General features: G+C 64.1%; 2 protein-coding genes across 2 annotated transcripts; both read left to right on the forward strand.

Moving 5' to 3' along the window:
- The first annotated feature begins 15 nt into the window (after positions 1 to 15).
- Positions 16 to 11949, forward strand: LOC121351182 (inactive phospholipase C-like protein 2). Its single transcript, XM_041463109.1, has 6 exons — positions 16 to 148; positions 4266 to 6755; positions 6977 to 7180; positions 7742 to 7817; positions 9186 to 9295; positions 9411 to 11949. Exons 1-6 carry the CDS (start codon positions 143 to 145, stop codon positions 9594 to 9596), a joined length of 3072 nt encoding a protein of 1023 aa, XP_041319043.1. The 5' UTR covers positions 16 to 142; the 3' UTR covers positions 9597 to 11949.
- A 479-nt stretch (positions 11950 to 12428) lies between these two features.
- On the forward strand, positions 12429 to 22998 carry KCNH4 (potassium voltage-gated channel subfamily H member 4). The gene is made up of 17 exons (XM_041462971.1): positions 12429 to 12504; positions 14907 to 15140; positions 15255 to 15423; positions 15557 to 15671; positions 16585 to 16828; positions 17102 to 17259; positions 17575 to 17782; positions 17906 to 18100; positions 19267 to 19466; positions 19750 to 19999; positions 20089 to 20303; positions 21206 to 21244; positions 21339 to 21589; positions 21620 to 21700; positions 21838 to 21906; positions 21972 to 22104; positions 22190 to 22998. Exons 1-17 carry the CDS (start codon positions 12429 to 12431, stop codon positions 22637 to 22639), a joined length of 3087 nt encoding a protein of 1028 aa, XP_041318905.1. The 3' UTR covers positions 22640 to 22998.
- The last annotated feature ends 105 nt before the right edge of the window (positions 22999 to 23103 follow it).

The following is a 23103-nucleotide window of genomic DNA, read 5'->3' on the forward strand; positions in this document are numbered from 1 at the left end:
GGGCTCGCCCCGCCCCGCCGCGCCGCTGCCCAACGGGCCCCACGGCGGCCGCGGCGGCAGCCCCGGCTCGGGCTCAGGCAGCAGCAGCCGCGAGGACTCGGCGGAGCGGAGCCCCGCGCCCGCCGCGCCCCGGGCCAGCATCATGAAGGTGAGAGCCCCGCACCGGCAACGCACCGGGCCGGCCCCCCCGCGCCCCGGGCCCGGCACCTGCGCAGCGCTGGGGAGCCGAGCCGAGTCCCCGCGCCGAGCCCCGCGTCCCCCCGCACCCGTTCTGCCGCCGCTCCTCGCTCCCCCTGTGCCCGAGCGGCTCCGAGGAGCTGCAGAGCAGCCGCATGCCCGGGCGACCGAGGGTCGCCACCTGCCCGCGGTGCTGCTCACACCGGGACTGACACAGCGTCCCCGCGCCCTGCCCGGACCCAGGGTCCCCAAGGGCACAATCTGGCCCGGCCCGGCTCTGTGGAGTGTCCGTGCGTCGCGCTGTGAAGTGTCACGGCCACGCTGCAGCATCAGCCGGTCCCGCTCAGGACACCCCTGGCTCCCGTGAGAAGATGCCCGCTCCCGCCCCTCGAGCAGCTTCTGCTCTCCCGGGCTCTCCTGACAAGCACTGAGCCTCGGGCCTGGCCTGAGCAGCTTGCAGTCTGCTCCTGGTGCTGGTGCTGCCGGCACGTGGTGGGGCCGGGGTCCAGGGAGGGTCTCGGGGGTCTCCCACCTGGGCAGCGGGTCACACGTGTGCTTTCCTAAATGAACGCCCCTGATTGTGCTGCTGCCAGCGGTACTCGCTGACACAATAGGTCACGTCCGCCCGGCACTCGCCTCCGTGCTCCCGGCAGCCTATTTTAAGCTGGGATTGCTCCGGTGCTATTAATACCCCGTGAGGGGGCTGTTTCCGTGGTGCCCCAACCCCACTGTTCCGTCCCCGGGATCCAGTTTTCTGGGCAGAGGTGTCGGGACCCCGAGTTCTGCCCGTGCCCGCCTGGGCTCTCGCTGCAAACTGTTGCGGGGGCGGCCGGGCTGTGCCCACGCGGGGACGGAGGGAGCCCTGCCGGTGCTCCCGTGCAGCCAGAGGCTGCTGCCAGCGCGCCGTCTGTGCCCGCTTTCCCTGGGGACATTGCCAGGGTCTCCTGCTCCTCCCGGGATGGAACAGCATCCTTCCTTGCCCAGGGGCCATCCGTGGGCACCGCGGGCTGGGGGTGGTGAACCTCTCGCTTGCTGCCGGGCCGGGCACATCGCGCATCCCTGTCACCGCCTGCGTCACCGAGGGATTTGGCCTCACGTGAAGGTCGGGTGGCCCAGGGCCAGCGCTGGCCTGGGGGGAGGTCAGACCCAAGCAGTGTCCCCAGCTTGTGCTGATCCCTTGTGCATCTCTGAGTCCATGCGGGGCCTGAGCAGCAGCGGAGGCACGTGTGGAAAGAGCTGCCGGCTCTGTTGTTTTTTGGGATTTCCAGAAAAGGCTGGAGGAGTGAATCTGAAAGTGCGACTCACTGGCTCTGTGGAGACAGGGGGCCTGGGGCAGCAGGGTCCAGAGCTGTCCCCTGCAGTGTCCCATGCCCTGGCTCGAGGACCTGCTCCCTTCTTTCTTCTCACACAGAAAGCAGAGGGGCTGGTGGTCCTGTGGGCTGGGAGGATGCTGGAGAGGGTATTGGATCTGTCCTTCTCTGCTGCAGGAGTCATCCCCTGAGCCTCCTTCCCATCGTGTGCCAGCCCCAGGAGCTGTGTGGTGCCTCTGCTGGGATCTGACTCCACGGCCCCTAGCCGGGGAGTGGCAGCTGGTACCGCGGGGAGTGGATGTGTCAGTCGCTCTCTTCTTGGCAGGGAACAAACGACGGTAGAAAAGCCCTGACTGTGCTTGGTCTCCCACTGCCTCAGCTCCGGGACTGCTGCCTGCCTGCACCTCTGCCCACGCTGCCCAGACTGGGGTAGTGGGGACACTCGGGACCTGGGGAATTCAGCTGCAGATGAATCACATCACGGCCAGATGGGGGTTAAAGGGGAGGGAGGGACAACTGATGGGCCCTTCTCCATCCCGTGCTTTGACAGTGGGTTATGTGGCCAGTAACCGTGGCCGTCACGTGGAGGCTGAGATTAGGGCATCAGCACTCACCAGGGCACTAATGCAGGAGATAATTGGCTGAAGAGGTGATTAACACATGCTGCAGAGCTGGGCAGCACAGGCAGCTGGGCTGGAACGTGCCCTCCGTGCGAGCCCACGCTCACCGCTGGCACCGTGGTTGGCATCGGCGTCGTGGTCTGTGCTTTGCTCTGTGGAGCCCTGCCTGCTCCCTGCCAGCTCGGTGGCACAGTGAGCAGGATCCCTGCTCTGGCTGGAGCTCTGCCCTGTGTCTGGGGGTGTTCTATGCTGCCATGGCCATGGGCACCATGTCCTCCTTGCTGCCTTACTCATCACCTGCCTGCGCTGCTCCTGCTGTGCCTCTCCCAGCACTTCGTGGGTTGAAGATCACCTGGAACAGCCTGGGAAGGGGCTGCCAGGGAGCAGAGACTGTTCCCTGCCAGTCCCCAGGCTGCACTGAGGAGCGTAGGGCAGCTGCAGACGGGAAACTCCTCGCATCCCCTGCTCGCTGCTTGCCCGTGCAGAGGGAGAAGCAGAACCTGAGTGCTCTTGGGTCTGTGCCACACATCTGCACCCCAAAGTGCTGCAGCAGGCACCACGTCCCCTGTCTAAGCCTGGGAGGGCGGGGGTCTGCAGGGCGGGCGTTTGTGCTTTCACCCCGAGCCCGGTGGTCGGGGGTCCGGCGGGGCCGGTGCCGGTGGGCTGTGTCTGGCTGCCTGCAGCGGGCACAGCTGGAAGCAGGTCCCTGGCGCTGGGTGCACGCAGGCCCCCCGCCCGTGTTTCCTTTCCGGATGGATTTCCTGTTTTCAGCCGTGGGGCCCGGTGCGGAGCGGCGCGGGGTGGGTGCGCCGGGCGGGGTCCGCAGAGAGGGGGGGTCCTGCCGGGGCCCTCGGTGCGGCCCCCGGTGCCCGTCGCCCCGCGGCGAGCTGGGGGCTGCGGCTGCCTCTCAGTGGGGCGCTCAGATTGCAGCATGCAGGAAGCATCCGGCGTCGAGTCCTTCCCCGCAGGGCTGGCCGATGGCGTGACCTGCCGCTGAGCGCCTGCCGACCCGGGATGGCTGGCACCGAGGCAGAGTCTTGGAGCTCGGCCAGCTCCCTGGAGCAATCTGGCAGCGAGAGGATGAGAACAGCCACCACATGCGAGCTGCAGGATAGGAGGATATGCCTGACTCTAACAAGGGGCTGAGGGCTGGTGCTTGTTCCTCCTTCCCTGGGCCTTTGTGTCCCGGGCATCCTTGGAGGATTCCCCATTCCCTGGGGAAACCGTACATCCATTTGTGTGACTTATCCAAATGCCCTTGGCTGTGGCTGCCTGACTCCGTGGGGCAGATCCCGACCCTCCAGGACCAGACACGGGATGTGCCTGCCCTGGTGCAGCCCCGTGTGGGAGCTGTGGAAGCTCTCGGGGCATTAGAGAGGAGCAACCCCTCACCTCTAACCTGGGCAGCTGAGCAGGACCTGCCTCTGACAGAGACACCACCAGATTAGAGGTGACTCACCATAATCTTGAAGAAGTGGATTAAATCTCCTCCTACTGTGCTACTTAATGAAATCCATCCCATAATACACTCCTGGCCCTGCTGTTCCCCCTTATCCCCTGCCCCTGCCAGCCCCGTGGCAGCTGGGCTCCCTCCCTGTGGTGAGGCAGGGCAGAGTGTGGGCATGAGGTGCTGGCAGCAAACAGCCCATGCCGTGGTGACCCTGCGCTCTGTGGGACACAGCCGTGGCCGTCCCCAGCACGTGGCACTGGCAGGGGCTGTCCTGCCCCACTCCTCTCAGAAGAGTGGGGGATCTCCCTTTGTTCCCAAGGAGCAGCTCTGCCCGTGCATCACATGTTGGTGTCTGTTTTCCTCTGCTCCCCAGACAGGGGCTGTGCTGGGTTGCTGGCGCATGGCTGTGCCTGTGAGGGTGAGCAAGCAGCGGGGAAGGATCCAGCTCAGGGCCAGGAGCAGGAAGGAAGGAAGGAAAGCAGAGTTAAAATAAGCCAGGCAGTGAGCTGTGAGGGAAGCCAGGGCTGGAGCTGGCTCCCAGCCCCCAGAAGAGGGGCGGACTGGAGCGGACTGGGCTTAGCGTGGTGCTGGGGCACCCTGGGGCAGTGCTGGGGTGGGGGGACCATGGGGCAGGAGGATGCCAGGAACTGGTGGGGCGTGCACTGCCTGGCTGTCCCTGACGGCTCTGCCCCTTTCCCACCCTGGCAGGATGGCTCTCGGCAGCGGCCTCCACAGAAGAAGAAGACAGTGTCCTTCAGCTCCATGCCCAATGACCGCAAGATCAACAGCACAGCTGCCTGCATCTCCCTCATGCTGGAGGGCTGCGAGCTGAAGAAGGTGCGCTCCAACTCCCGCATGTACAGCCGCTTCTTCGTGCTGGATGCCGACATGCGCTCCGTGCGCTGGGAGCCCTCCAAGAAGGACTCAGAGAAGGCCAAGATTGAGATCAAATCGGTCAAAGAGGTGCGGCTGGGCAAGAAGACGCCTGTCCTGCGCAGCAATGGCCTCTCCGACCAGTTCCCGGATGAGTGCGCCTTCTCCATCATCTATGGGGACAACTACGAGTCCCTGGACCTGGTGGCCAGCTCGGCAGATGTGGTGAGTGCCTGGGTGATGGGGCTGCGCTACCTGGTGTCCTATGGGAAGCACAGCCCTGAGGCGCCCGGGACTGGCCACCCCAGCCTCCGGACGTCCTGGATCTCCTCTGTCTTCGACCTGGCTGACCTGGAGAAGTCTGGGCGCATCCCCGTGTCCCGGGCTGTGCAGCTGATCAAAGCACTCAACCCTGGCATGAAGACCTCCACCATTGAGCTGAAGTTCAAGGAGCTGCAGAAGGCCAGCGAGCGTCCTGGCATGGAGGTGGCCTGTGACCTCTTTGTGGAGGCATACTGCGAGCTCTGCACCCGCCCTGAGATCTTTTTCCTGCTGGTCCAGTTCTCCAGCAACAAGGAATACCTGGGTGTGAAGGACCTGCTGATGTTCCTGGAGGTGGAGCAGGGCATGGAGGGGGTGACAGAGGAGAAGTGCTTGGAGATCGTCAGCAAGTACGAGCCCTCCAAGGAGGGCCGGGAGAAGGGCTACCTGGCCATCGACGGCTTCACGCGTTACCTGCTCTCTGCTGACTGCTCCATCTTTGACCCCCAGCACCGCAAGGTCTGCCAGGACATGGCACAGCCCCTCTCCCACTACTACATTAGCTCTGCCCACAGCGCCTGCCTGCTGGAGGACAACTTCTGGGGCCGCTCAGACATCAGTGGCTACATCAGTGCCCTGGGCCTGGGCTGCCGCAGCATCGAGCTGGTGCTGTGGGATGGCCCTGAGGGTGAGCCCGTGGTCTACACCAGCCCCTCGGCTGCCTCCTGTGTGCCCTTCCGAGCCGTGGTGGGGCTGATCGACCAGCACGCCTTCACTGCCTCCGCCTACCCCCTCATCCTGTGCCTGGTGGTGCGCTGCTCGGCCCCCCAGCAGCGGCTCGCTGCCCAGTGCCTGCGCAAAACGCTGGGGGAGAAGCTGTACCTGGAGCCCCCCAACCCCGTGGCCTCCTACCTGCCCTCCCCGGAGGAGCTCAAGGGCCGCATCCTCATCAAGGGCAAGAAGCTGCCGCCCACCTGCGAGGACAGCGAGGGGGAGGTGTCGGACGAGGAGGAAGGCTGGGAGCTGGCGCGGCGACTGGGCCAGGAGGACCGGGAGGCGCCGGAGGGAGGTGGCCTGCGGCGGGTGCGCCTCAGCCGTGAGCTCTCGGAGCTGGTGAGCCTCTGCCAGGCAGTGCCCTTCCAGGACTTTGAGAGCTCGAGGCGTGGGCAGCGCTACTGGGAGATGTGCTCCTTCAGCGAGGTGGAGGCGGGACGCTTCGCCAACGAGTGTCCGGCTGAGCTGGTCAGCTACAACAAGCGGTTCCTCTCCCGCATCTACCCCAGCCCCATGCGCATCGATGCCAGCAACATGAACCCCCAGGATTTCTGGAAGTGCGGCTGCCAGATGGTGGCTATGAACTACCAGACACCAGGGCTCATGATGGACCTGAATGCGGGCTGGTTCCGGCAGAACGGGGCCTGTGGCTACGTCCTGCGCCCGGCCATCATGCGGGAGGAGGTCTCCTACTTCAGTGCCAACGCCAAGGACTCGCTGCCCGGCGTGCCTGCCCAGCTCCTACACCTCAAGGTCATCAGCGGGCAGAACCTGCCCAAGCCCAAGGGCTCGGGGGCCAAGGGGGAGGTTGTGGAGCCCTATGTCTGTGCTGAAATCCATGGCATCCCGGCCGACTGCGCCGAGCACCGCACCAAGACAGCCCTGCAGAGCGGGGACAACCCCATCTTCGACGAGAGCCTGGAGTTCCAGATCAACCTGCCGGAGCTGGCTGTCCTGCGCTTCGTTGTGCTGGACGATGACTACATCGGGGACGAGTTCATTGCCCAGTACACCATCCCCTTCGAGTGCCTGCAGCCCGGCTACCGCCACGTCCCCCTCCAGTCGCTGGCCGGGGAGCCCCTGCCCCACGCCACCCTCTTTGTGCACGTGGCCATCACTGACCGCCGTGGCGGGGGCAAGGGGCACCGCCGGGGGCTGGCAGGGCGCCGGGGCCGCCGAGTGCGGGAGTACACTTCCACCAAGGCCACCGGCATCAAAGCCATCGATGAAGTCTTCCGGACGGCCACCCAGCCGCTGCGGGAGGCCACTGACCTGCGGGAGAATGTACAGGTAGGACCCTGCAGAGGCACCGGGGGACCTGGCTTCTTCAGGGGAGGATGGGGCTGGACTGAGAGTGGTGGGGAGCCAGGCTGTTCCCCTTTTCCTGGGGAGTGTGGGCGAGGAGCCTTACTTGGAGCAGAGAGCTGTGGGAAGTGGGGGTGTTCCTGTGTCGGGAGGGGCTCCTGGGGGTCCTCCCAGCTGAACTCCTGACTGGACACTGGTCTCTGCAGAATGCATTGGTGTCCTTCAAGGAGCTGTGTGGGCTGACACCCGCTGCCAATATGAAGCAGTGCATCCTGACAGTGTCCACATGGCTGCTGCACAGTGACAGCGCACCCAGCGTCACCCTCAACCTGGCAGAGCAGTACCCCCCCATGGAGGCCCAGGGCCCCATCCCCGACCTGCTGCGCAAGGTCCTCACTGCCTACGACACGGTAAGTGCCGTCCTGCCGGGGCTCAGCTCCCTGGGGAGGCTCCCTGGGATCAGTGGCACCGGGACCAGCACCCAGCGGTGGTGCAGGTTTTGTGGGATGAACCTGAGTAGGTTTTGTGGGGTGAACCTGATTAGGTTTTATGGGATGGATCAGGCAGGTTTTGTGAGATGGATCAGAAGGTCCAAGGATGGGGAACCTGAACTCACTGGGGAGATGGGAGGGTGCACAGCCTGGGGGCTGCATGAGAGCTACCCAGGGAGGAGTCTTGCCAAGGCACAGGCTCACCCTGGTCAGTCTGACCCTCGGACACTGCAGCCCCTACCCTGTGCCTGCACTGCCCTGGTCCCACCAGGTGGGAGAAATCCCATTAATAGCCACAGCCAGAGCTGCTTCCTTCTTTTGTGTTGAAGGGAACCTGGCCATTGGCCACGTGCTGGTCACACCATACCCGGCCGTGTGTGGTGGGGTGGGAAGGGCCAGACCCTGGGCACCGTGCTGGTGCAGGAGGCAGCCCCTGATGGGCCAGGGCTGCCCAGCTGCTCATGTTGCCCCTCTCCCTAGATGATCCAGACCAGCCGGACGCTGATCGAGTCTGCTGACGCCGTGTATGGGAAGCTCATCCAGGCACAGCAGGCAGGTGGGTCCTGGAGGGCACCCCCAGCTCTGCCCTGGCTCTGGTGGTGGACCCAGGCACGTCCTGGGGGACTCAGGGATTCCTGCACTAGGGCAGGGTGTGGGTGGGTGGGCTGCAGAGCTGTGTGGTAGGGAGCAAGCAGAGTGGGGGAGAATGATGAGGAAGCGGGGAAGAGTCATTAGCTGTCAAACGCCAGAACATAATTAGTGCCAGAAATAACAGGCTGGGGCTGACGGCAGAAATGGCAACTGAGTGTTAAGACTTCCCAAACACATGGCAGAACCCACACAGGCAGGTGCTGCTGCTGCCTGCCCTGGTCCTCCCTGCAGGTGCCCCCACTCTGGCAGCTGCCTGGGACCTCTGGCCCCCCTCCAGGCGCCTCTGTTGGCTGGAACCCCACAGGGATGGTCCCCCCAGCTCCAGGGGCTTCTGTGGGCTCCCTGTGGGGCTGGGAGAGTGTCAGGAGCTGGAGAGGCTTGGGAAGAAGGAGGGGGCCCTGCTCTGCTGTCCCCGCCATGCCAGCCTTGCTGCCAGCAGCCGTGTTTGTTCCCTGCCCACGCGGCAGACAGAAATCTCCCCAAACTCTTGGCTCAGCTCTGCCACTCCTGCGAGCCCTGGGGGAGTGGAGCAGTGGGGCACAAGCTGCAGGGCACAGATTGGTGCTGTGCCCTCCTGCACTGCTCTGCAGAGCAGAGGGATTCTGGGGTGTGCAGCCCCTCGGGGTGCTGGTAGGCAGCAATTTGGCACTGCAGCCCCCACCCCCGTGCCCTGGTGGTGCCTGCTGTCACCCTGGCCGTGCTGGGGACAAGCTGCTGTGGTGCCAGCGCAGGCTGGCAGGAGCAGGGGCCCTGGGGAGCTGGGTGGGGGCGCGGGGCTGTGGGCGGGCTGATTGGCAGCGCCAGGGCGAGCGAGCTGCGTGGGAGCCCCGGCGTGGGCCCGGAGCCGCTGCTGCGTCACGAGGGGTAAATATAGCACCCACTCACGGGGATGGCACGTGGGGCACAGTGAGGGGGCCCGCAGCCATGGGGGGGGTCTGGTGGCACTGCTCTGAGTGCCCCACAATGAGCCATGGTGGGCGACAGTTGTGTCTCTGCCCAGGGTCTTCACTGCCCTTCAGGACCTCATGGTGTCTGGGTGCAGAACGGCCACAGGGTGCAGCTGACCGTGGGGCTGGGATCTGGGGGGTCCATTGGCCCATCATTCAAGGCATGGAGGATTCTTGAGGCTGCTGGGGCGGTGGGGAGCCCAGCCAGCCTGCAATCCCACGGTGGGCAAAGGGCATCCCTCTGGCTTGGTCCCTGTTGGTGTGGGTGGTGGCTTGTCCCTGTGCCAACGTCCCTGCAAGCACTGAGCACCTCTCCCGTCAATCAGGGATGGATTTCCACAAGGAGCTGCATCGCATCGAGACCAAGGAAGGGCTGCGGGGCCGCAAGCTGCAGAAGGCGCTGGAGAGCTTTGCCTGGAACATCACTGTCCTCAAGGTGAGGGGCGAGGGCTGCCCTGCCCTGCCCTGCCCTGCCCTGCCCTGCCCTGCCCTGCCCTGCTCTGTCACCCTCCTGCTCCCCCCTAACACCGCCCGAAATCCCCTCCCCGCAGGGCCAGGCTGACCTCCTCAAGCACGCCAAGGCGGAGGCGCTGGACAACCTGTGGCAGATCCACAATGCGGGACAGTCCTGCGGCATCGGCAGGAACGGATCAGCCTCGCCCGAGCCCTCTCGGCTGCAAGCCCCGCTGGAGCCCATCCCGGAGACGGACGGAGGTGGCGACACAGCGTCCTGCTGACCCCGGTCTGGAGCTCGGGGCCCGGACTGAGCACCCCTGGCCACAGGGGCCGGGAGCAGGGAGCCCCAGCCTGCCTGGGCAATGTGTATGAGGCTGGGTGCCTGTGCTCTGCCTTGCTGAGGGGCTTGCACCAGAATTCAGTGGAGAGGTTGGGGAGAGATGTCCCTGCTCCCTCTTGCCCCGCCAAGCTCCCAGAGGACTCATCCGTCCCCTCCATCTGCTTCTGGAGCCAGTTCTCTGCTGAGGAGCCAGTGGGTACCCCAGTGCCCATGTGCATGTACCCCCAGCCTGCTGTGCCAGATGCCACTTGGAAAAGCAGCCCCAGGTCTGGGCTCCTGCCCACTCTCCCCAGGGCTGCAGGTTTGGACTCCACGAGCCCTGGGAAAAATCTGGCTGGCAGGAGGATGCTGGCTGTTCCTGTCACCTCTACAGCATCCCTGTGGTCCCCACTCTGCAGAGGGGCTGGGAGGCTCACTGGTGCAGCAGATGTAGGGCCAGGGCGTCCCTGAACAGCAGATGTGGCTTCTGGCATCAGGGAAATGTTTGGGTTCAACCCCAGGGCAAGGGAGTTCAGCACAAGCAAAGGCTGGAGGGGGTCTGGGGTCTGGGTTATAAAGAGTGCAAGAGCCTCCCTGGTGCCTGTGGCTCCCTCTGTTCCAGGCACAGCACCAGGATGGGACGGTGTCACCAAAGGGGATGGAGGGTGGCACCGGGTACAGGACCCTGGTGGCACTCTCCCTCCCTGGCACCAACCAAGCGCAGGGTGACGGCTCCCCGCGTCAGTCAGGGAGCTGTACAGCTGCTGGCACCCCTTTGTTCGGGGGGTTAATTAGCCTAATTAAGAGAGGGCTCTGAGCAGCGGCCCCGCACACTGCGCTGCTGTCAGAGCCGGCCAGAGCTGACCTTCAGCCCCTTTGAGCCAGCCCAGCAGCACAGCCCGTGGGCAATTATGGCCTCATTAGTGCCAGGCACCCCTACCCTCACAATGGGGAGCTGCAAATGAGGGGAAAGGCCTGCACGGTCTCCGGGCTACCGGCCACAGCGCTCCCACGTCTCCCAGACACCGGCTGCTCCCGCTGCCCCAGGTATTTTTGGCAGCCCTATTGTGCCAGGCCCTATAAAGTGGCAGTGGCAGTGCAGGGTGCTGCGCTGTCGGCTGCCTGATGGGACATGCCCCAGAGCTGCTCAGCCACATGAAGACCCCAGCAAGGATGGAGGTGCCCAACACCAAGGTGGAGTGCTACAGCACCTGGGGACGAGGGAACAGTGATGGGTGGGAGATCAGAATGTTGGGCTGGGGGTGTGGGAGGGCCTGGCTGGTTTCTTGGGAAGCTCCGAGTGTGCAGCAAATCCCCATGAATCCCTGACTGTAGCCAGCAGCTGATGAGAGAACTGCCTGGGAGGGAGCTGGACGTGCAGTGCCTGCAGCATGGGTGCTTTCACTGCTTGTCCCGTGGCACTGGACAGCGAGAGGAGGGTGCTTGCCACAGCTGCTGTGTGCTGGAGCAGGGTAGGGGTGCAGTGAGGACACCCACACCTGGCTGGGGACACAGGTGAGGTGCAGGGCAGTGAAGGGTGAGGCTCCAGGTGCACCTCGGGTGTGGGGCTGAGCCCCTGCGGCAACAAGCAGGGCAGTGGGGAGTTGAACACCTGTGGGCACAGCAGAGGGGACAGTCCTGGGTTGGGCAGTCCCTGTCTCTGCCCTAACGCTGCCCGTTGCTCTGGCAGCCCCGGCGAGCTGCCTGCCTCCTGCTCCTGCTGCTCTTCTGCTCCCTGGCTGCTGCCCGGCAGAGCCTGCCCCACTGCTGCCGGCAGAAAACCTGCTCCTGCCGCGTCTACGACCTCCTGCACGGCATGGGCAACCACGCCGCCGGCATCCTCACACTGGGCAAGAGGAAGAGCGTCCCCCTGGCCTTCCAGAGCCGGCTCTACCGCCTGCTCCACGGCTCCGGCAACCACGCTGCGGGCATCCTCACCATGGGCAAGCGCGGGCAGCACTCGGGCACCATCTGCCAGGACGCCTTGGGCTGCCCTGCGGGCACGGTCGCCCAGCCGACAGCGGTGCCGCGAGGTGCTGCCACCAGCCCTGACGGCCCCAGGGAGTGCCAGGGACACTCAGGGAAGGACCCGAGCACGAGCCAGGCCCAGGGAGCTGCAAGGAGCTTTTACTGAATGGGATGGGGGCAGCGGGACACAGAGAGGATCCCTGGCAGGATGGACTCCGGGCACACGCAGCCGGAGCTCGGTGTAAATAGCACTTTTAGATACCTCCTCCCAGCCCTGGCCCTGGCCCAGCCTGCTCAGGGCACCGCGGGCACCGCGGCCTTTTACAATAAATGGTAGCCTGATGTCACCCGGCTCTGCTGTGTCTCTGGGGAGGGCTCGGTGCGGGGGCAGCTGCCGGAGCGAGTTCCTTCCTCCGCGGGGCTGGGACCGGGCTCATCCTCGGCGGCTGCACTGGGGCGTGAGCGGGACCCGCTGCCAGGACAGAGGTTAACAGAGGTGCGGGGCGTCCCGCTCCTTCCGCAGCCTCCGTGCGCCCGAGCGGGCCGGGGGCGAGCGGTTCCCGCGGCCGGGGGGGTCCCGGTGCCTCCCGGTACGGCGGCTCCCGGCGCCACCAACCCAGAGCGCCCCCGGGCCAGCTCGCCCTACCCGCGGGCGGGGGACGGTGCTCGACGGTGCCGAGGCCCCTCCCGGTGCCGGGGCGGGGCGGGGGCGGGCCGGGAGCCCCGGGCGGGCCGGGATCAGCCTGCGGTGCTGCGGAGGGGCCGGGGGCGGCGGAGGCAGCCCCGCCGCCGCAGCCCCGCCGCGGCCGGCCGGTCGGGCGGGACGATGCCGGTGATGAAGGGGCTGCTGGCGCCGCAGAACACCTTCCTGGACACCATAGCCACCCGCTTCGATGGCACACGTAGGGCTGGGACGGGACCGGGGAGGGGCTGTGGGGGGAAACCGGGTGGGGGAAGCCGCTGTCCGGTAGGAGACGGCGAACGGGACACGGCTCGCCCGGCCCCGCAGAGCCGGCGCCTCGGCCGGTGCGGCCAGCCAGGCGCTGTACGGGGACCGTCCCGTACCTGGGCTCGGTGCTCCGGTACTCCCCGTGTCCCGGGCCGCCCCCGCGATGCTCTCCCCGCTGCCGGTGCCGCGCTCAGCACCAGGGACAGATCCCGGTGTCTGCGGGAAGGGCGCGGGGCCCGGGAGGGGCGAGGGAGGTTCGGGGAGGGCACGGTCGGTGTCCACACGCCCGGGCTGACCCGGGATCCCCAGGCCCCCGTGCCCGAGTGGGGCCGGTGTCCCCGGGCGCTGAGCTGCTCTCCGTGTCCATGTGCCGGGGCCGGGATGGATGAATTCGGGATGGGTGGTACCCGGGTGCCACATGCCAGCTCCAGCTCTGCTGGCACCATGAAGCCACCCGGGGACGGGCCGCGTTCACGACTGACCTCAGCTTCCCCTCAAAAACACCTGGAGCAGGTGTGTCCCGGGCCAGCTGCCTGCACGGCTGAGCATCTCCTCCCTTGCTGGGAGTGACTGGCATGGAGATGGCATTGGGAGCCTGCAGCCACCTCCCTCCCAGGGCACTATCGAGGCACTTGGAGCACTTTGCTGCGATGCCGAGGTGCCTCCGAGCCTGGAGTGGCACGGGGTAGCCCTGGAGGCACAGGGAAGCTGAAATTTGGGATGTTACCCTTGGGGCTGCAATGTGTGAGAAATCTCTGTTCTCTGACTCTGACTGAGCTGTGCCTGGAGGTGACAGGGCAGAGCCACATGTGTCTCATGATGGTGATCCCACTGTCCCTCCAGAGGGGCAGAGCTCCTGGATCAGGCTCTCCAAGGAAGAATCCCCAGGGAAGCTGCCTGCAACACCAGGACCAAAACCTTGGGAATTTGCCCTGGAGAGCCTGGCTTTGCCTCCAGTGCCCTGTCCAAGGCTGCCCAACCACCTCCATCGGGCACTTTTAAATAGTGTGGGGCTTTGCGGGTTTGATGTGCCTCTTATCGGCTTTATCTGCCATGGAGAGGGGTTTAGGGCAGTGATACTCTGTGGGGAGTTAACCCTGCCTCTCCCAGAGCAGAGGCTGCTCTGTGCCCAGGGCACCCAACCGGGCACAGTGGCCACCATGGCTGGGGTCTGCCAGCCTGCCAGGGCCACATCCTCCAGCTCAGTGAGCCACTCCCAAATGCAAACCCTTGTTTTCTGTTCTAATAACACATCCTGGATATCACCATAATCCCAGCTTCCCAGAGCCAAAATCTGGCCTTAGTCACAGCTTCAGGCTATTTTTGCTTCTCCGAGCTAATCCTGGGCTGAGCTGTGCTGTGGTGGCCCCACGGCACCTCCAGCAGCCAGGGCTGCCTGTGGTTGCCTCCCTGCCCTCCCACAGCCTCTTGCAGTGTTTGCCTGGCACCACTCTGCCCGTGGTGTGCGGGTGCTGGCATCACCGTGGGCTCCTTTGTTCTGTGAGAGGGGGCAGAGCACATCCACCTGATCCTGGCTGTGTGCTGCAAGGGTTCTGTGCTGGGCCAGAACCACCAGAGACCGTTTTGGGGCTGGGAACACCCTGGTCTGGCCATGCTGGGTTCCACCACAGTCTGTGCCAGCTGCACACCCGCTTCCTTGGCACCCTGCTAACATGAGCCCCTCTATTCTGCCGTGGGGCAGGGCTGGGGCTGGGGGACTGAACAACTCTTCTGTCACTTGGCAGGGCACAGGGCTGGCGAGGACTTTGCTGTGGCTTGTGCCACCTCCCACCGCCAGGGCTGGGTGATGCTGGGGTGGCTCTGTGCTGCTGAGAGGAGGATGCTGCAGTTCATCCCTGGCCCATGGCAGCTGGGTGCTGGCCCTTGATGGTTTTTCTCCCACCCTCTCAGCTGGTTTCTCAGCACCCCACACCTCTGGGGATCTCAGCACCACAGCTGGGCACCCCTGGGCTGGGCACGCCCAGCCGGGAGCTGCTGCTCCCACTAAGCTCCCTGAGCCCTGGCAGAGTGGCAGATGGTGAGGGGGAGGCGTGAGCTGCCTCGCGTGGGTGATGGGGGCGGGAGACAGATCTGGGCTCCTTCCCCTTCCACTGCATGGGGCTGGGGTCCTGCCTGGGCCGGGAGCAGCAGGACAGGAGATGAGCAAGCTCTGGGAGCAGCTAGGGGCAGCCAGCAGCCACATGGAGATCTGGCTTCACTTGCCAGAGGGAAACATCGGGAGCCAGGAGGGCTGGGCTGCTGTTCATGCCCCCTGAGGTGGTCCCAAGGCTGGGCTGCTGTTTGTACCCCCTGAAGTGGTCCCAAGGCCTCGGGGGCAGCTGTGTCTCCTTTCAGACAGCAACTTCATCCTGGCAAACGCTCAGGGTCGCTGTGGCTTCCCCATCGTCTACTGCTCCGACGGCTTCTGCGACCTCACGGGCTTTGCCCGCACCGAGGTCATGCAGAAGAACTGCAGCTGCCGCTTCCTCTGCGGGGCTGACACCAGCGAGCCCGTCCTGCAGAGCATCGAGAAGGCGCTGGACAGCATGCAGGAGTACCAGGCTGAGGTCTGCTTCTACAAGAAGGGTGGTGAGTGGCACAAGGGGCTGGGTGCTGGCCACAGCTCCAGCTGGGTTTGCCCTCTCATGGTCTCATGGCTGGGGGGGAGCTGCCCTGCCTTCACCAACTCTCTCCTGCACCCAGGAGCTGCCTTCTGGTGCCTGCTGGACATCATGCCCATCAAGAATGAGAAGGGGGAGGTGGTGCTCTTCCTCTTCTCCTTCAAGGACATCACAGAGAGCCGAGGCAGGAGCCACCCTGGTGACAAGAAGGAGGGTGAGCTGTGGAACGGGGATGGGACTCAGGGAGCAGTGTGTGCAGTGGGCACGTGGCAAAGGGGCTCCCTGTTCCCTGGTGGGGAACACGTACACCCATGGCACAGCACTCCCACTGACTCAGCGTGCCCTGTCCACTGCAGAGAAGCAGAGGAGTGAGAAGCAGAGGAGCAAGAAGCCTGGGAACTCTCACCTGAGGGCTGCACGGCGGCAGGGCCGGACCATGCTGCACCAGCTCAGCAGCCAGTTTGTCCGGAGGGACCGTGGCGAGATGAAAATCAACCGTGTAAGGACCAGGGGGAGCCCCAGTTTTGCCCAGTGCCTCCCAAGCTGGGGCTGTGGTGAACTGGCAGTGCAGCAGCTCTCCTGAGAGCAGCCCCCAGCAAAGCCCAGCCTCACTGGGATGCTGCTCCCATGCACGTCTCTCCCTGGCTTGCCAAGTACTGAAATGCCCCCCAGCTCTGGCAGCCACGCTGTACCCAGGCTGCACTTGTGTTTGGTTGGCAGCAGGAGAACCCAGTGGGTGCCCAGAGCTTGCTGTTGAGACAGCAGACCTGGCAGCTCTGGCAGAGCTGTGCCTCTCCTCATACACTCGCTGTCAGGAAACCCCAGTGCTGGCTCTGAGCACAGCCACGCTGGCTCTGGGGAGAGCTGTAACCAGGGTGCCAGAGCTGTGGAGCTGCCAGACGGGGCACAGTCCTGTGCCAGCCCCTTTGCACAGCTGCTGTGCCCAGTACAGGGCACCCCCTGCAGTTGTGGGGGCAGAAGGAGGGTCTGAGAGCTGCTGGGTCCCAGAGGTGATGAGCAGGCAAAGGATATCAGTGCACCAGTCTTGAATTTTGGGGATCTGGGTGGGATGGCCCTGGCTCTGCCCTCACCTCTCCCCTCCTCTGCCCCCGCGTGTGAATTGGCACCTGAGATGGTTCCAGGCAGCTGTTGGCATCGCCAGGGGATTACTGTTAATAGCAATGACATTGCATTAATTGGTGTGCATTGCATTAATTGCTGTGCTGCAATCAGGGGTTCTGTGCCCATCCCTGAGAGTGACCACAGTGCAGGAAAAGGGCGTCATCACCCTGGCATCAGGGGGTGCCAGCTGGCTGGCAGGACTCAGGAGGAGGGGTGGCTGTGGTGGCCTTCACCCCTCGTGTGGGATGGCCCCTGCACCACCCCCGTCCCACCCCACGTTTGCCCTGCAGAACGTGTTTGAGAACAAGCCCTCCATCCCCGAGTACAAGGTGGCCTCGGTACAGAAGTCCCGCTTCATCCTGCTCCACTACAGCATCTTCAAGGCTCTCTGGGACTGGCTGATCCTGCTGGCCACCTTCTACGTGGCTATCACCGTCCCCTACAATGTCTGCTTCACGGGCACGGAGGACAGCCTGTCAGCTGCCCGCAGCACCATTGTCAGCGACATCGCCGTAGAGATGCTCTTCATCCTGGGTAGGTCTGGGGCTAAGCATGGCTGTGATCTCATCTTATCAGGAGAAAAATCCTGAGTGAAGGGATTTTCATAGAAATATCACGGCGACAGCTCAGCACTGATCCAGGATCCAGGACATGGTGGGGCAGGGATCAGGGGTGATGGAGAGGGGAGTTGGGATTGCTGTGCCCCTGGGCACACCAGAAGTGACACCAGTGTTGGCTGTGGACGCTGGCTCAGCTCTGCCAGCCACAGCAGGGGTGCTGAGGGCTGGTCCTGCTCTCCTGGGGTAGATATCATCCTGAACTTCCGGACAACGTACGTGAGCCAGTCGGGCCAGGTTGTGTACGACCCTCGCTCCATCTGCATCCATTACGTGGCCACCTGGTTCTTCGTGGATCTGATTGCTGCTCTGCCCTTCGATCTGCTCTACATCTTCAACGTGACCGTGGTGAGTGCTGCTGGCACAAACACAGCCTTCAACAGTAAAGCTGCTGCCCGCCTCCCTGCCCCTCTCCAACAGCCACATCTCCTGGGGATACTGACAGGGGATCCTGACAAGCCACAACCCTGTCTGCCTGCTGGGTGTTGGGCACAAGGCTGCAAGGCTGATTGGGGATGAGCTGCCTCTGCCTTGCCCTGTAACCCATCACCCTCCTGGCAGCTGTAGGGGTCACAAAGGGTTCCTGCCCCAGGGGCAGTGTTGGGGTCCCTTCTTGTCCCTGCCTGCAGCTGCACCAGGTTCACCTTCCTGCCTGCCCCCCAGACCTCGCTGGTTCACCTGCTGAAGACGGTGCGGCTGCTGCGGCTGCTGCGGCTGCTGCAGAAGCTGGACCGCTACTCGCAGTACAGCGCCATGGTGCTCACGCTGCTCATGTCCATGTTCGCCCTGCTGGCCCACTGGATGGCCTGCATCTGGTACGTCATCGGCCGCAAGGAGCTGGAGAGCAACGACCCCCGCACCTGGGACATCGGTGAGCGCGGGCTGGAGGCGTGCTGGGGCTCTGGCATCCCCGCTGGGCTGCGGGGAGCACAGCCAGGGGTGCAGCCCTCTCAGCTGGCTCCTGCAGGTGCTAACCCCGGGCTGTGCTTGGCAGGCTGGCTGCACGAGCTGGGCAAGAGGCTGGAGGCTCCCTACATCAACAATTCGTTGGGGGGCCCCTCCATCCGCAGCGCCTACATCGCCTCCCTCTACTTCACCCTCAGCAGCCTGACCAGCGTGGGCTTCGGCAACGTCTGCGCCAACACGGACACCGAGAAGATCTTCTCCATCTGCACCATGCTCATCGGGGGTGAGGGAGCAGCGGGGCTGGGCAGGGTGCTCACCTCGGGCTGCCAGGCAGGGCGGTGGGGGAGGTGATTTATTAAAAAGTGTGGATATTGATCTAGTACCGATATCCAACTGCGACGGACAAAAACTCTCTAACAGTTTAAAGTTAGAAAGTGTGTGTTTATTGTGGTGTTGTGTGGGATAGCCCCCAAATACACACCGCAAGTTACAGGTGATTACAGAGTCCTTTTATCCATACAACTATTGGATACCCAAAATACAAATCCATATTCATAATTTTGGTACATCCCATTGCCCGCTTTGTATGCTAATTCGTTCAAAAGCTATTAAGCATGCGTGGTTTGTTCCTTGAAATGGGTCTGGGTCCCTTTCATGGGAGGGGTCCCAAAATGAGGAAGTAAATGAATTCTTCAAATTCTTCCTTGTTCTGACCTTTCTACCTTTTCAATGCAAATATGACAAATGAACTCTTGGTGGAACTCTCATTCCCTGTCTTCAATTGGTTTCAGAACAGAGGAGGCCCACAATTGTCTTATGTTCCTAAAGCTATTTATCAGTTTCTATATTCTTCATTATAAACCCAGCTAGCCAAACATTGTGTTGAAAAGCAATCGATTATTAATTAGTTAACTACTAAGTCTTAACTTCATCAAGGCCTACCCATTTATTTTAATTAACTCCAATAAAGCTTATCCCTAACTAAAAATCTTAGCTCCTTTAAAATCTCTAAATTCCTTAAAGTTCATGTCTCAGAGGTGATGGGATTTTTTTAGATGGATAATGAGATGATTGGCTCTTGCAATTAACGACAACAGTTGTGTGAATATTAAGAAAAGCTTTAGTGATGTATAGTTGTGTATTGCAGTTTAGGTGTCCTCTGTTGTCTCCAGAGTTCCTTTTCCTCCCCCTGTATTGTGACCATCAGACACCCGGGGTTGTCTAGGACAAGCCAAAAAGAATGAGTGCGCGTGTCCCTTATCTGGGGCAGTAACTTTTATGTAGTCCTTTGTTGTATTTTTATTAAGGTTTAATAAACCCTCTTAAATTTTCAAAGTGAGCAGTTGTTTCTCGCAGGACTGTGAGGCAGCCCTGGGCTGGGTTTGGGGAGCAGCCCCGTGCCGTGTCCCCGCTGTCCCCGCGGGGCTGACGCTGCCCTCCTGCCCCCAGCGCTGATGCACGCCGTTGTGTTCGGCAATGTCACGGCCATCATCCAGCGCATGTACTCGCGCCGCTCGCTCTACCACACCCGCATGAAGGACCTCAAGGACTTCATCCGCGTCCATCACCTGCCCCAGCAGCTCAAGCAGAGGATGCTGGAGTATTTCCAGACCACCTGGTCGGTGAACAACGGCATTGATGCTAATGAGGTAGGAGGTGTTGGTGGGGCTAGGCCAGCCCCCTCCAGCCCCGACCTGCACCGGTGGGGGGCAATGGGGATGGCAGGGCCAGCTCAGAGTGGTGCTGGAGGGGCAAATTCTGACAGCACGGGGACAGGCATAGGGAGCAGAAGCAGCTGATTACCGCAGTGCCTGCCTCTGCCCCTCGGGAGTGCTGAGACACCAGGGCAGCTCAGCAGCGAGATTCCCCGCAGGAAAGCTGCTCCCTGCTCCCTGCCCCTCGTGCCCAGAGCCCCGGCTCCTCTGTCCCCAGCTGCTGCACGACTTCCCCGACGAGCTGCGTGCGGACGTGGCCATGCACCTGAACAAGGACATCCTGCAGCTGCCCATCTTCGAGACGGCCAGCCGGGGCTGCCTGCGCTCCCTCTCGCTCCACATCAAGACCTCGTTCTGTGCCCCGGGGGAGTATCTGCTGCGCCAGGGCGACGCCTTGCAGGCCAACTACTTCGTGTGCTCCGGCTCCCTCGAGGTGCTGAAGGACAACGTGGTCCTGGCCATCCTGGGTGAGGGCAGGTGGCGTGGGCTCTGCCCCAGCCCTTCCTGCTGCCCGGCAGGGTGAGGGGCTCGTGTCACTAGCCCACCCCTCCTGCAGGCAAAGGAGATTTGATTGGAGCCGACCTGTGCAGAACGGACCAGGTGATCAAGACCAACGCGGACGTGAAGGCTCTGACCTACTGTGACCTCCAGCACATCGGCCTGCGGGGGCTCTGTGAAGTGCTGCAGCTCTACCCCGAGTACGCCAGCAAGTTCACAGCTGACATCCACCAGGACCTGACCTTCAACCTGCGGGAGGGCAGCGAGATGGAGGTGGGTGCGTGTCCTGCTGCTCAGGCCCCTTCCTGTGCTCACAGCCCTGGGGCTGGGGCTGTGCACGGCCCTGGAAGGGGAGTCTGTGCTCTCAGTCCCCAAGGCTGGGGCTGGGGCTGCAGCTCTGCCACCCTGGCATGCAGGTATGTCCTGGCCTGGCTCTGTGCAACCCGGGGAATTGGCAGAGAGAGCCTTTGCAGTGCAGGAGGATGAGGTAGATGGAAGGCCAGGAAATGGGGTTGGAGAGAACTGGGGGGGTACTGCAGGACAGACAGCCAGGGCAAAGCCCCCTGGAGTGCAGCATGCAGCTGGGTTTAGTCATGTTGATGGCTCCAGCATCTGGGGGGGATGTTCTGCTGCAGAAATGGCTCTGCTGCACTTCACCTCTCCCAGCTCTGCTGAGAGAGGCTTGGATCTCCTCTGGAGCATCTCCCTGGTACCCAGTTTCCCCCCGAGCCTGATGGAGGTGGTGTGGGAGGTCCCAAACAGCCCTACCAAGACCCACCATGACCATAACACAGGAGGGGCATACACAAACAAAGAGAGGTGAATGCCAGGAGGGTGCACCAGGCTCTGCACCTGTGTCACCCTCCCACGCTGGCTGCATGCTCCAGTCAGAACCGGTGCTCTGATGGCTGAGCCGGGGCTGGGATTTGTGGGGCAGCCTGGGCTCTGCCTCAGGACACTCAGCCGAGGCTGGGCAGCTCACCATTGACATGGCAGCAGCAGAGGAAGGAGAGTGAGTGAGGCGTGGTGGAGGCTGGAACTGAGGCTGATGTGTGGGGCCGGGGAAGGCTTGGCTGCTCAGGGGGGCACTGAGAGGCTGGGGGGGCTGCGGGCCCGTGGGGCTGTGCGGGGGCTCCCTCCTGCTGCTGAGCCGCTCCCGTCTGCTCTCCCCGCAGGGGCTCTGCCGCTACTCCCGGTCCCCGAGGCTGCCGCAGGCGCCGCAGGTTCGTCCCTTGCCGCGGCCAAGGGGGAGGACGGGGCAGGGATGGCTGTGCCCGGGACCAGCCCTGACCTCCTGCCCGCCCGCAGCCTCGTCCGGAGAGCGGTGCTGCCCCGGAGAAGCCCCTTCCCTCCATTGTGGAGGATGAGGAGGAGCACGACGAGGTTTTCCAGCAATCCCCTGCCGGCGGCTCCCGCCGCAAGCTGCTGCTGCCGGCGCTGAGCAGCTCCGTGCGCCGCGGCTCCCTGAGCAGCCTCCTGGGCGATGAGCTGTGCCAGGTCTCAGCCCTGCGGCACCACTGCCCCTCCCCAGCCCGCGGCGGCCGCGGCCCCTCTCCGCCGTGCCGGAGGGACAGCCGGCTCCAGGAGAGGGATGCCGGCGTGGGCGGGAGGCCGGGCAAGCTGCTCATCCCGTCCCTGCACTCGTGCGGCCCGCCCGACCTCAGCCCCAGGTAGGCTGGGGTGTGCGGGTGGCTCATCCGTGCCAGGCTGCCAGGGGGATGCTCAGTGGTGGCACAAGGGTGAGGGGGTGACGCGGGGCAACCCTCACCCCTCCTGCTCGGGGCAAACCTCACCCCTCCTGCTCTAGAGTGGTGGATGGCATTGAAGACAACGGAGGGACTTCGGAGGCACAGAGCTTCTGCTTCAGCACGGAGACGCCCCCGAGCGCGGCGAGGGACTCCCCCGGCGCAGGTAGTGCCAGCAGCGCCGGGCTGGGCACAGTGCCAGCCCTGGGGCTTGGCACGGCGTCCCACCGCTGTCTGCCGCCCCCCCAGCAGGGACTGACCCCGGCAGCCCAGCCCTGGTGGTGGAGGCAGAGCAGATAAAGCAGAACATCGGCAGGCTCAACCAGGAGGTGCGGTGGGGAGCAGAGGTGGGTGCACGTCCCCGAAACCCCCGGGGACACCGGCGGGTGCTCACTGCTGTCTGTCCTCCTCCAGATCAACCACCTCAACCGGGAGGTTTCTCACCTCAGCCGGGAGCTGCAGGGCATGATGGAGCTGCTCAAGGCTCACCTGGGCACCCCGCACTCCCCGGCCTGTCCCTGCCGTCTGCCCGCCGCCGTCTCGCCGCCCGCTGCCCCGGTGCCCCCCTCGCCCCCGGTGCCCCCCAGCTCCCTCAGCTCGCCCAGCGCCAGCCCCCGGGCCAAACGCTGCCCGGTCCGCAGCCGCTCTGCCCACGCCGCCGCCACGCACCCCTGGCTGGGCTCCGAGGGGCCGCGCCCGCCGCGGGGGGACAGCCCCGCTCCCGGTGCCGACCCCCGCCGGGGCTCGGACTCGCAGCCGCCGCCGCTGCCGCCCCGCTCCGCCCGTTCCTTCCCCGGCTGCTCGGTCGGGGCTTGGTGCCGCGCCCGCCCGCAGCCGCGATCCGGCTCCACCAGCTCCCAGTGACCCCGCGGGCACCGGCGGGAGCCGCACCGGGGAGAGCCGCACCGGGGCTCGCTGCCGCGGGACCCTGCCCGGGGGTCCCGGGACCCGCACTCCGAACACGCGCAGGGATTTTGATACGGTTTTATACTCTTGGCCCACGGGGCCTTTTCTACAGCCCCGCCCGGGTCTCCCGGGGCGGTGGGACGTGGCGGGGCAGCGTAGGGATCTCCGGTGCGGTCTCCGGTTTGCCCGGGGGTCACGGGCGCTGCCGCCCCTCCGCGGCTGTAGTTCGTGTTGTTCCGCCCCGCCTCTCCCACGCTCCCCGCAACACCGAGAAATAAAGGCTCTATTTTTCCAGCCCCGGCTCCGCTGATTCTCCGTCCGCCGCGCCCCGCCCGAGTCCCTCACGGGGCCGGTCGCACCGGGACTCCTCCGGACTACAACTCCCAGCAGTCACCGCGGGAGCGCCATGACGTCAGGCACAG

The sequence above is a fragment of the Pyrgilauda ruficollis genome, unplaced genomic scaffold, assembly GCF_017590135.1.
Source record: "Pyrgilauda ruficollis isolate IOZ18807 unplaced genomic scaffold, ASM1759013v1 scaffold161, whole genome shotgun sequence".
NCBI lineage: Eukaryota > Metazoa > Chordata > Aves > Passeriformes > Passeridae > Pyrgilauda > Pyrgilauda ruficollis.